This window comes from Oncorhynchus nerka, linkage group LG21 (assembly GCF_034236695.1).
Source record: "Oncorhynchus nerka isolate Pitt River linkage group LG21, Oner_Uvic_2.0, whole genome shotgun sequence".
Taxonomy (NCBI): Eukaryota; Metazoa; Chordata; class Actinopteri; order Salmoniformes; family Salmonidae; genus Oncorhynchus; species Oncorhynchus nerka.
The window spans coordinates 21000565-21012735 of NC_088416.1; the positions used below are offsets into that span (position 1 = coordinate 21000565).

The 12171-nt window shown below is 42.1% G+C and overlaps 2 protein-coding genes across 5 annotated transcripts in view; both read left to right on the forward strand.

Annotated features, from left to right (window-relative positions):
- LOC115104068 (insulin-like growth factor 2 mRNA-binding protein 1) overlaps positions 1-6044 on the forward strand; it is a 57694-nt gene extending 51650 nt beyond the window's left edge. For all 3 annotated transcript variants that reach the window (XM_029625244.2, XM_029625242.2, XM_029625243.2), the window contains exon 15: positions 137-6044. In XM_029625244.2, the coding sequence (XP_029481104.1) occupies positions 137-304 (168 nt within the window). In that variant the 3' untranslated portion in view covers positions 305-6044. The remainder of the gene's footprint in view (positions 1-136) is intronic.
- Positions 6045-7807: 1763 nt separating this feature from the next.
- Positions 7808-12070, forward strand: LOC115103604 (uncharacterized). 2 transcript variants are annotated; one of them, XM_029624444.2, is made up of 9 exons: positions 7808-7919; positions 8160-8256; positions 8398-8521; positions 8677-8834; positions 9013-9155; positions 9468-9645; positions 10084-10223; positions 10866-11028; positions 11318-12070. In XM_029624444.2, exons 1-9 carry the CDS (start codon positions 7897-7899, stop codon positions 11381-11383), a joined length of 1092 nt encoding a protein of 363 aa, XP_029480304.1. In that variant the 5' UTR covers positions 7808-7896; the 3' UTR covers positions 11384-12070. The 2 variants fall into 2 exon arrangements, with proteins under 2 accessions (XP_029480304.1, XP_029480305.1); XM_029624445.2 differs by lacking the exon at positions 7808-7919 and having other exon boundaries at positions 8189-8260.
- The last annotated feature ends 101 nt before the right edge of the window (positions 12071-12171 follow it).

Genomic DNA, 12171 nt, shown 5'->3' on the forward strand with positions numbered 1-12171 from the left:
TTCATAAGCTGCCTATAGATATAGAACCTACCGAGATTTGAAGAGGCCCCAACCTCTCCTCATCATTTCCATCAACAGTTTCTCCAGTACTCTTCCGTCTCCTCACTTGCTCACTCATATGTTGTCTCTCTTGCAGTTGGCCCAAAGGAAGATCAGGGACATTCTTACACAGGTCAGGCAGCAGCAGAAGGGAGGCATGGGGGAGCGCCAGGGGGAGCGCCAGGGGCCACACCCCGGCCCGGTCTTGTCTGAGATGGGGCCCTCCCAGGGACTGGCACAGGAGCCCCGGCATCAGAGAAAGTGACGGGGCAGAGGGACCTTACCGGACGGACAGACAGAAAAACGGACGGGGGATAGATGAACAGACGGATAAAAGAGAGCGACACACGGACCCAGCGATAGACAGGGAGAGATGCGAGTCAAACTGAGTCGGAGAGAGGAAACGCCTGAGAGATGACAAAGTTTAGAGAGGGGAAAAAAGAGGGGGAAAGTAAACTTAGAGAAAACAGAGACCAGATGCCAGGCCAGAGTGACTGACTAGGAATGGTGAGTTGTTTGGAGGATGTGGCAGGTAGAGGCCACCTTTTGTGTTTCAGAGAGGGTCTCTCTCACACCAATGGGGGGCATTTGGTTCTCCTCATATGGAGAGCGACTACTCTCCCTGATCACACTTGGATGTGCCAGCCTACTTGATACTAAACCCACACTGAGCTCTTAACCATCTCCAGCCAGTCCTATATTTTAAGGGTGTTTTTTTTTAAGATAAAGATATATGTATAGAAATGTTTATTCAGAGGTATTATTAATAGAATGCAGTGATCGGGAGCCGGGAGAGGGGGCAGGGAAGCCATTGCAGTAAGGGCGGGGTCATGGATTAGGTGACCCTTCGTCAGCCAATGAAAGTTCAGCAAAGGGGCCGCAGTTGTTAACACTGCTCTTTGACTCCTTCGTAGAAAACTACGAAGGAAAAAAAAAAAAAATATGAGGTTGTAAATAGAATCTTCATGAAATATAATGAAATGCTGCCCTCGATTGCCTTGCCTTTTGGGGTCGCCTCGAGACTCAGGTCTGCCTCGTTTCCGAGGCACTGTTTGTTCCTGAGGTCCCGATAGGCGTCTGGTGGTCAGAGCAGTGAGAGAACAGTAAGTGCGTGGAGGCCGCGGCTAGTCCTGCAGTTCTATTGCAGAGGCTTAGCTCCGAGACGCGGACGAGAACGACCGTTAACTAGCTAGCCATGCTCGCTGGCGAGCGGCCCACGCCTAAACGGCATATTTTATATATATTATATATATATGATATGTGAGTTAACCCGGTCCCTCGGGAGAATGAATTGAGGGCAAGGAGAAATACTGTGGACAGTTGAGCCAGATATGTAGCAGTCCTGCAATGACTGACAGACAAGAGGTCTTATTTGATTTTGCTCATTGCCTTTTTCATGCTCAGACCCAATTTAGACCAAAACCGGTTCTTTGGAATCTCCTGTGTGTTCTGGATTTTGTTTTATTGGATCTACAAAAACGTCAAAAACTAAATCCATTGATACCAATCAGGATTGAACCCATACTTACTGTGGTCACAAACTAGTTAGGAGACCAGATGGAATCAAAAACAGTACACACAGCGGTCTTTGAGGACCACGACTGCATGGTTCAGGTGAGTTGATCCACAGTCCTTTCCTCTAGATGGAAAGGTAATAACAGTTAGTGGGGAATGGCTTCTTCTCGCTCTCTCTCCCCTCCGCTGAAGGCCTGCTGGTGAAGCTTCCAGACCCCACCTAATGAAGGAGGGGTAGAAGCATGGGGCGCTCTCACCGTTACTAGAAAAGATTAGATAAAATGAAATAAAAAATAAAAACCTACCTCAGGGTATTGTTACCTCAGTATTCCTAACTTCTTCTTTTTTTGCTTGCTGGTGTTTTATATAAAGCTGATAGTCCTGAATATTTTTTATTTTTTTAAGGAAAGAAAAAAACTTTTTTTAGGTTTTGTCTTGTTGCTTTGGTTATTTTTTTCTGTTTTTTTTTGTGTGACTTTTATTTTGAAAATCAGAATGACCCAGAGGTGATGCCCCAGAAGAAAAAGTGAAATCAGCCAACAATGGCCAGGTGATAGAGGACCATGTCATGTGTTGTCATGCCTGCTTTGGGGGCAGCCTCTGGCTCTTCTGAAGTATGATTGGAGCATTCGGTCTTTAAAATCAGAGTATTGGCCAATGGGGAATGGCGCTGTTAGTCAAGAGGGTCTCTGGGCACATTTTGGTCCATACCACACCATGGGTGTGGGTTATGATCAGGTCCCGGTAATTATGTTTTTGACATGGTCAAAAGGTTATTTATGATTATATATGTTTGTCATACAAGCTATCATTTGTTTTACTGCTGAACTAGAATACTGACAGCATGACAGGACAGGTTTTTGAGGCAGAATTCCCATGATATGACTTTGACCACGGTGTATCCGAGGCCCTCTTGACTGTTTCATGATGACATCATCTTAATGCGCAGAATGTTTACTTACATGTTGCAGTCCATCTTTTGTGCTGTGCCAGAGAAATGTTGATGTAAGACTGAAGGGCGTTCGATCTGTCCCCTTACTCTGAAAACACTGAATGTGAATATTTATTAGCTCTGTGCACTGACCAATAAGCCTCAGCCCTCCCCATTTCTCATGATCTTGATCTGTGAGTGTGATCGTGTGTGGGTTTGGGTGTGTTAGTGTTTTTAATTTTTTTTTAAAAATTGGTTTTAAGTGTTACATTTTTTTTGTGGGGGAAGTGGTGGGGTGTAAAAAAAAAAGCAGAAAAAAGTAGAAAGAGAACCTATGGACTCGGTTGGTCTTTCAACAGACAGAGGGGTGTTCAAAAACCTTTTAAAAATGGGAGCAAAAAACAAGGAAGTTGAAAAAAATGCATAAAATAAATAGATTCAACCTGTTCATAAGATGTAAAAGGAAACCGATCACCAGACTTTTGTATTTTTTGAAATAACTATGGAGGGAAAATGATGAATAAATGATGGAAAAGCCGAAGAGTAAAAACTTCCAGGTCACTGATTGACACTGCCAGATAGCATCATTTCCACAGCCTGAGCTACTCATTTAACACATCCAGTAGACTGGCCAGCGGCTTTGAAACATACTTTCTTACCATCGACAGGTGAAAGTCTATTCTACTGTTTATGCTTCCATTTTTTTTTTTCAAGAGACGGGCAACTTCTTGTTTTGCCATGGCAAGAGCTGACTTAACATGTTTAGAGGTCTCCTTGGCAACGAGCATATGACTCCATCATCATGTGGGGTACAAATGCTCCTCAGAAGTTTCAGTCTCTTTCCGACCCATAGAGCTCTGTTCACAAACACCAAGACACACTATTTTGGATTATTCAGACTGCAGCCATTTTTTTGTATCTTTTTTTTGTATTCAGCAAGCTTTATTTGGACATGACATCTGGTTAAATACTGTTACACTAATTGAATAATGTAAACAACTAAATATTGAAATGACTGAGAACCTCCAGGGCTTTTTAAAACTTGATGCAATTTAGTAACGGAGGCGTAGACGAGTAACAGGAGATGGGACAATATTTTGTGAAAAGTGGGGGACGGACTTATCTACCATGTCAGAGACTGACAGACAAATAGCGTACCCTTGTTTGACATACAGGAATTGCCTATTTATGTTTGGTCACTGGAAATGCAACTGTATACCATAGTCCAGTCAAAGTAGACTTAACATCACACACTTAACCTCCTCCCCCTAGTCTTCTTTCACTATTTCACCACCCTGGTTTAAGATCCTTCTACTCACACTCTTTCTACCAGGATTTTATTTGTACTTTTCTGTACTTCACAGGACTAGGAGGACCTTTTTTTAAATCGTTTCATTTTGGAGAGTTGAGGGGAACTACAGAGTCCTCCACCCTCTCTTACGCTGGCCTCGATTGTGTTCGTTTTCTCACTTCTGTTCAGATGTTTCTAGATGTATTACATATACTTTTTTCAATTTGTTTCCGTTGCTTTAGTTTGGAAAAATGGTTGATTACATTTTTTTCTGATCATGTTTTTTAATGCACAGGACTCTTAAACAGCTACTAAATAAATACAAAATACTAACATGTAACGCATTACATGATGTAAGTAATAACTGTGCCAAACAAGTTTTTGTACTCAAAAAGAGAAAGAATAAGAATTTGGTTTTATCTGTAATGGATGACACCTGGTCTGTTCACTGAGTGGCTTACTCTTCAGCCCTCACACTTTGAAGCACTATAACATGAAATCCATGCTCGTTGTCTGTGGCAAAGCGAATGGCTCACTATTGTGTCCACAAACAAAATTCCTCTCATGTCTGAACTGAAGTCCTTTTTTATGCAATTTGAGTGATATGTTGACAAGCTATATTCATGGTCAACATTTGGCATGTGGACTGTTGATTATCCACTTACAAAACAAACCCACAACAATATGACAAAACTCTTTTGAAACTTCCCATCAAAGCTTGTAGCTTTCGCATATTGATGACAGATTCAATGATGGCTATGATTATTGAAACAAAGATGCACACCGCAATGGTTTTTTCCTCATTGGTAGACTCTGGTCTTCACTTAAACGAAACATCATAGATGGGTGCTACAAAGATGAAACAAACCTCACACATAACTGGGAACGCTACCTCAAGACTTAGCCATAAGATTGTTTTTATCAAACAGACAAGAGCAAACAGTGCATGTTACAGTATTTTCTTTCATTCACTTTAATTTATTTTTTTATTTTTATTTTACCTCTCCGGCTTATTGTTGGGACTGTAAAAATAAAAATAAATACAGAGGGTGAAGTGGGGTGCAGGAGCAGGGAGGGAGAGGACTATGTGTGGGGAGTGACTGGGCATCCCCATAAGGCCTGGGACATGTTGGTTTGAGTGATAAGGGGGCACTGAGGATTGGAACAAAGTGAATACATGGGAAACTAAACCCTTTGTGGCTCTTCTGGTGGAGCAGGGTTATTCGGTCTCTCTTGAATGAGAACCCGAGGGCCCTGAAATTGCTTCTGTCCCTCAGTAGATACACCACACTCTGTGCCTGTTCCACATTTCTCCGTGTTCCCTTCGGATAACCAGCTCCCCCATGGGCCCTCACCTTGGGGCCCTGAGACCCAGTGTCCCACCCTCCTCCTCCCACAGTCCTCCTCTAGCTCTGCCCCTCTTCCACCATCTCTCCCTTTGTCTTCACTTCCGGAATCAAGGGGCACGATACCTGTATCCCTGTAAAAAATAATTGATCTACCTCTTCAGAAAAGAAATAGGTAAAAGGTCAAATTAAAAAAGGAAACAAAAAGTTTAACATTTGAAAATGCTGAAATAAAAAGTAAGTAAATGAATAAATAACTAGGTAGCGGCATCTCCATATACTGCAGTTCAGTCTATTAAAGAAAAATAACTTTAAATTCTTCCAAAGATGATTTTGTTTTCTCTGTTAGAAGTTGTTTTGAAAAGATTATGAAATGGAAAAATTCAAGGGGAGAGATAAACTTAAGTATTTTTTCTCTCCAAAAAACAAGATTTAATTATCCAGTTGTATTTTTGTTCTTCATTAGACTTGTGTTTTTAGCCTCAAAATTCTTCATCTTTTTTTTTGTTTGATTTATTTTCTGATTGCTTTTTCAAATGACATAGGATTGTATTTCTTGTGTTTGGATGCATTAGGATTCTCTCTCTGTGAACTGCAACACAATAACACTCAGTGAATCCTTTTCACAGCAGCATGATGTCTAAACGATTGAATTGTTTATTTTAATTTTCAATGATTCATTTGAAAAGAAAGGACCTGTTTAGCTGGTCAGTCTCCGGAGGAGCTGGAGGAGGAGGACATGTAGAGCGAGAGGCCCATCTATCGGGCTCTGCTCTGCTGCCAGCCCCCCTCCACCTCTGGGGCCTTGGCCTTTCAACTTCTGCCTGCCTGGTTTCTTTAGTTCTCATCAAGACTTGTTTTAAACTCCCTGTAAACAAAACAGAGCATAGATATGTGTTATTAAAAGACGAGAAAACCGGAACCCGCTTCGGTCTTGTGTTTTCTGTGTTGTCTTTTAACTCTATACAGTGCCTCCACCAGTGCCTTCTTCACCCACTGTGGTCTTTACAGAAAAACTACAATTTAACCACAGAACTAGAATAATGTATTATATTTCCATGAGTGTAACACTGTATCATGTCACATCAGATACCCCGATCTAGAGTTTGAAATTCCAATCAAAGATATCGATTAAGAGTCTAGGAACTCCATGACTATATCTGCATTTTCTGCAAATATTTGGGGTCATAGTGGTATTGAACTTTCTTGAAATTTCTTAGAAGCAACCTCAAACACTGGTATTAACAATTATACTTAAGCCTATGTCTGGAGACACTCAGCAGGAGTTTACCAAAATTCTTTACTTTCTGAGGAAATGTTTCCTCTGACACATAGAATAATTGTTTCATGGGTACACACTTGGCTAGGTCAAGGTCCTATAATTTAAAAAAAAATGTTTTACAGTATGAATTTAGCAGTAAAAAATCCCCAGGTAGCACATAACGTTTTGAGAACCATACGTTTCCTAGAGCTTGGTGAGAGCATGTTTGTTCTATAGTTATTTTGCATACCGCCTTCCTACAACTTTCTGGGCACAAGATACCCAGCGAGCACATAACGTTCTGAGAACCATAGGTTTCTTAAGTGGGAATTTAAACTTTTCCCCTCATAGTTCTATTTGAAATTAATGTTCTCAGAACATTAAGAACACTTTCCATAAAAACCACAAGAAAAGATTATTAACGTTCAAAAGAAGTTCTAAGAATGTTATTTAAAAACATATACATTCCATTCTCAGCTCCAACAAAACTCTCTCTATCCTCGGTCTTATTACGTGTGTTGGCTGAGCACACCAGTTGGTGACACCTGATCTTAATGAATGCTTGTTTCCACTGTAATGGGGTCTGTTAGAATACACATAGCATGCTCGCTCCATCCTGGTGGCGCTGTGGACTAATTCTATGGATAGAGAATTGGGTTTGAGCATCACTGAAAATGAACATTTTTGCATGAATATTTTTTTTATTTTACCTTTATTTAACTTGGCAAGTCAGTTAAGAACAAATTCTTATTTTCAATGACTGTCTAGGAACAGTGGGTGTTCAGGGGCAGAACGCCAGCTTTGAACTTGCAACCTTCCGGTTAGTAGTCCAATGCTCTAACCACTAGGCTACCCTGCCACCCCAAATTAATGCCTAAGCAAAATAATTTCCATGTGTCCTATCTGTGCTTGGAGTTCAAAACAGTTAACCCAAACTAAGCTAGCAGTGTTATTGAAAGTTAAGGAAAGTATTCTAAAACCTCCAAATAACCTATAGCTTCCACTCTCAGAGGGTTAAGAAAACCTCCCAGGAAAACTTTCTGGGAACCATGTAAAACATTGTCAGAACCAGCCTGCAACCTAAAAATGAACATTCTCACAACGTTTAAAACCTTTCAATTTTACCGGTCGGGAAATGTATGACTTTGTTCCCAGAACCAATGTGAAACCAAAAACATTCCCACAGCTTCCAAGGAACCAAATGTGCTAGCTTGGTAGTTTCCTGATTGAAATGTCACTAATCATACCTGTTTAAGACCAACACTGTGGTGTCTAAAGTACTGTTGAGTTCGGTAGTCAGGAGCCTGTGCTGCTAATAAATACATTTGAAAAATGAAAAAGCAGACCATTTCTAGGCTTTTACATAGATTTCTTTATAAATGTAGCCTTTTATGGCTATGAGAGAAGCCGCTCCCTTTTCCATCACGCACGGACTACTTTCAATCTAATTGGACAATCATTTATCCAATCACATTCCACGTTGCACGGCGGCCGCTCAATTTTGAAAACCAAAATGGCTACTGAGGCTGTTCAAGCGTAAGTTGCCTAAGCATTTTTATCAAATGGAATACTCTTATACACTTATGCAATGTATTTCATCCTTATGCCACAATATCGTGCCTTTCGTTAAATTAGGCTTCATATAATAGCCTGACGTTAGTTAATTATAAATCCCTAAAAATAACTGTCAAGATGATGTGAGTGGTTAGACAAGCAAGCTAGCTAGCTGCTAGTTCGATAGCAATTCGGAGTTTGACTCTGAACCATCGTTTTCAGGTTACTTGAAAGATGCGACCATCTACATTTGGAATTGTACGATGTGGCAGAGCATCAGGAGGGTGGGGAAGCGGAGTTGATGGTGCCCTACCTAACCGTGAGTAGGTTAACACCTCACCCACTTTAGACACTTTGAAATGCTTGGCCAAACAACTCGTCAAAATGTTGGAGATGGTCAAAGAAAACATATGCATTGCAATAATTACGTTTTATAAGTACTATCTGTGTTGTTGTTCAGGAAAGTCGTAGCAAACAGAAGATTTTGTGCAGACAGTTGTTTGTGCTGGATGACATGATGCAGCTTCTGGAGAGACTGGAGACAACTGACCAGCTGTTTAATGAACCCTGCCCCCCAAACCCCGGTAACACACAGAGACACACCCAACACATAATCAGCTATCATGCTACTCAAGATATCTTTACTTCCATGGCCTCCGAGTACCATGCAATAGTATTCGGAGGGGTCAGGTCTACCCCAGTGTAGTACTTTTGCAAATGACTGGTCTGCTGTGTTCAGGCAACAATGCTCACAGACGCTGGAAGGTCCTGAAGAGTGAATATAAAGAGGGAGTCCAGGAGGTGGAGACCCTTATTAGCACCTTACAGGACAGGATGGACAAACTGCACCACAAACGGGACAGACTGACAAACCTGGTCATAGCACTAGAGAAGAAGGTATACACACACGCACACTTTAGTCTGTAACAGTGACTTTCCACATTTAAAAAAAAAAAGAGAGCAACAGTCCTCACAATTTGCAGGCATTTGATGGATGTGATCTTTCATATGGTTACTTTGTATAGTCCTGTGCCATGTTTTGGATGTGTAATGTCTTTCCACATCTCTCCCATAGAAAGATCTCAGCCTGCAGATGGGGGAGTCCCTCAAGACGGCCCACAATGCCTTGCGTGTATGTGAGGTGCAGCTGGCCCAGCTGAGGGTGGAGACAGACGCCACACTGGCCCGCTCGGCTGACTGGCAGCACCTGGGAGATGTGTGAGTAACAAGCAGCTCTATCCACCAATCATACATCCTTGCAGAGACGTGTCCTATTTCTACTCTCCCACCACTAATTTTCCCTGACTTTAGTCTTGAGCTACCACACTTCCATGTTGTTGACTCAGGCATTAGAACTCTCATTCAATTTACCATTTCATAATGAATGTGAGAGAGATGAAAATTTGCCCAGTCTAAAATCAACCCAGAATCCCTAACCTAGACCCTTGGTAATTCCAAATTAGGATGGGCACCTGACTGCCCTGCTCTAGTCCATACTCACCTCTGTCCCCTGTTGTCTCCCTTCCCCAGCCTGCAGGGCTATGTGGAGGAGACACAAGGGGTGATGCAGTGTAGGCTGTTGTCAGTGGGGTCCTCGGAGCTGCGTGTGGAACTGAGGCCCTGCTCCTGTGGATCCTCCTCCTCTGGCCAGCTGGAGCCTCTCAGACTGACTGTCACTTGGAGCCCTGATGACCACTTCCACCTCCAGGTAAACAACACAGCTGACTACCGACCTGGGTGTTATTCACTATGAACCAAACGCTAGCAAACAAAATGTGGAGGGACCTTCCTGCATTTGTCCAATAAAAACTCTCGTTTTAGTTGCAAAAAGTTTTCCGCTTAGAGTAATCGGTTTTCGTTGTAAAACAGTGAGTGACTAATGAATACACTCCTAGTTTGGTTTCCGGTCCCTACAGCTCTTTTCCATAGCTCCTTGTCCGGTTCCATCCTAGTTCCTACAACTCTTCTCTTTAGCTCCCTCTGAGCCACTTACCTGGCCCTGTCTCCTAGATGGGAATCATTGTTAGATTTAGCCAAGTAAGATATCGATACAATATTTCTCAGTTTTTGGCACCTATTGAGAAAAGAACAACATTTTGACGCCATTAGTCACAACCCCCACTTTGTCCCCCGTCCCTCTCTCAAGGTGTATCAGGGTACTACAGGGCTGTTAGTGGAGTCCATGAAGAGTCGCCTTTCTCACCTCAGTGCTGCCCTGCTGGAGGTCATGCAGTGCTACATCAGCCAGGGAGAGATGCTGGCTGAGATCCAGGCCCTACACTCCAGGTATATACACACACACACACACACACACAGTGCCTACACAGATCAGTCAGCGATGATAGAAGTGAGACCCTTGATCTTCAATGATGAAGTAGAATGATGTTTCTTTCTGAGACTGAATCCTGTAACTGTTTGAATTGCCTTACCATGTGATCTAAAGCATTGAAAGCAGCCGTCTGACTATCCCACTGCCTCTCTTTTGGAGAGGGATCATTGAGACACACACACACTTACAAAAACCAATGTAAAACAGTTGTATACAGTCGATCAGATCAACAGAGATTTCTACAAACGAAAACATGCGGAGTAGCACTCAAAAACCTTGTTTTTAATGACCCCCGATAGTATATCTTCACAATATTACTTCTGAACTACTCAGTTCTACTGAAGGTGAGTAGAAGTTGTCAGCAAATATTGAGTACCTTTCCCATGCATTCTCAATCACACGAGAACACTGTTTATGTTCATAACGTTGCTTATACTCCAACACTTCTAAGCAAGAATTACACTGTGTGAGAGGTTATTCATATCTGTGGACTTTTTTCATATTTCAAGCACAGTGACACATTAAGTTTTCTAACGTACAATCTGCTTGCGTTCTTAAACACCTGTTTTTGACATGGTGACAATTTCCCCTGTGTGTAGGTTTGCTATAGACTGGCGTCCAGGCCAGAGACTGCTAGTGTTCCTGAAGACTGCCTCTAGGGTGTGCAACCTGGAGGTGGAGGAGGGCTACCCTTCCAGAGGCACAGCTACACTCATCTCTGTACGCAGGGACGGCAAACTGGTCGACAACGCTGTCCTACAGGTAAAACATTCATCGCCATTACTTGTTTATTGATGTATTGAGGCCCATTTGAGTCCCATTGAAATGGTATTAGGAAAAACTTTATTTAGCAAAGATGGAGCACTGCCCTTGTTCTTCAAGTTATTATCTACGCTTAAACATTACTTATTTAGTTCTTGAAGTTATTTACCCTCTGGGGTCTTCTTTTTAATTTATTTTCTAATCCACAGCTACAAACAACCATGTAAGTGATGTTGATTTGTACATTCTGTTCCGTTATAATGTGAGACATGTATGTTTGAATTTGCAGCCTCCCCAGAAGACCCCCTCTCTGACAGAGTGGCTGGAGTTCCTCTCCTCCAGTCCGTACGTCTGACCATCTTCTCTCTAGTTGACACAGAGGAAGTGGCTGTTTCTCTCCATGGTCACCAAAGGGGCGCCCTTACCTCTAATATGTAAATATTAGGAATGTAACCATTTAATATGCATTGATCCTGGTTCAAATGTTTAAGATGCTAGTGCATGGTTCTGCAGGACCCCAATCCAAATTTAGCATGCATCGGTCAGAAAACCGATTTCAAACGTTACAATCGCCAGTTCACTAAAGTTTTTCACTCATTGTTTTATTCCAAAAATACCTCTTATGTGTTGTGACTGAGTTGATGAGTCCTCTCCTTCAGTTCAGTAGGCTATTGAACTTTTATGCATGTAACTGCATATGACTGTCAGGTAGACACAGCTGCTTGCGCCGACTAGAAGTAGGCCTCTCCATGTTCTTAATGGGCTGTTCGGACCTCACCGCGGCACCTTCAAGGTTCAGAGGCTTTGAAAATGGCTTTCTCAGTGTCATATCGTAGGGTCTTATTAGTTGAGTGAAAACCAATGCAATTTGCCGGGTCATTGTTACCAAATGCGCTGTAGAATTGTTTTTTTACTGGGGTTGCGTAGTCTACCGGAGTGCACACAACTCGCATCGACCTGCTGAGTGGGGTTTTCAATCATTCTGATTTTAATTTAGATTATTTGGGTCCCCATAATAAATAGTTTGTTTAAAGAAAAACTACCCAATCAGTGTATTTGGTCATTTATACATGAACAGGGTCATTTCATAAAGGATGCGCATGGTCACATTCATTGTTCAGAACGCAGGATAAGCGCTCCAGA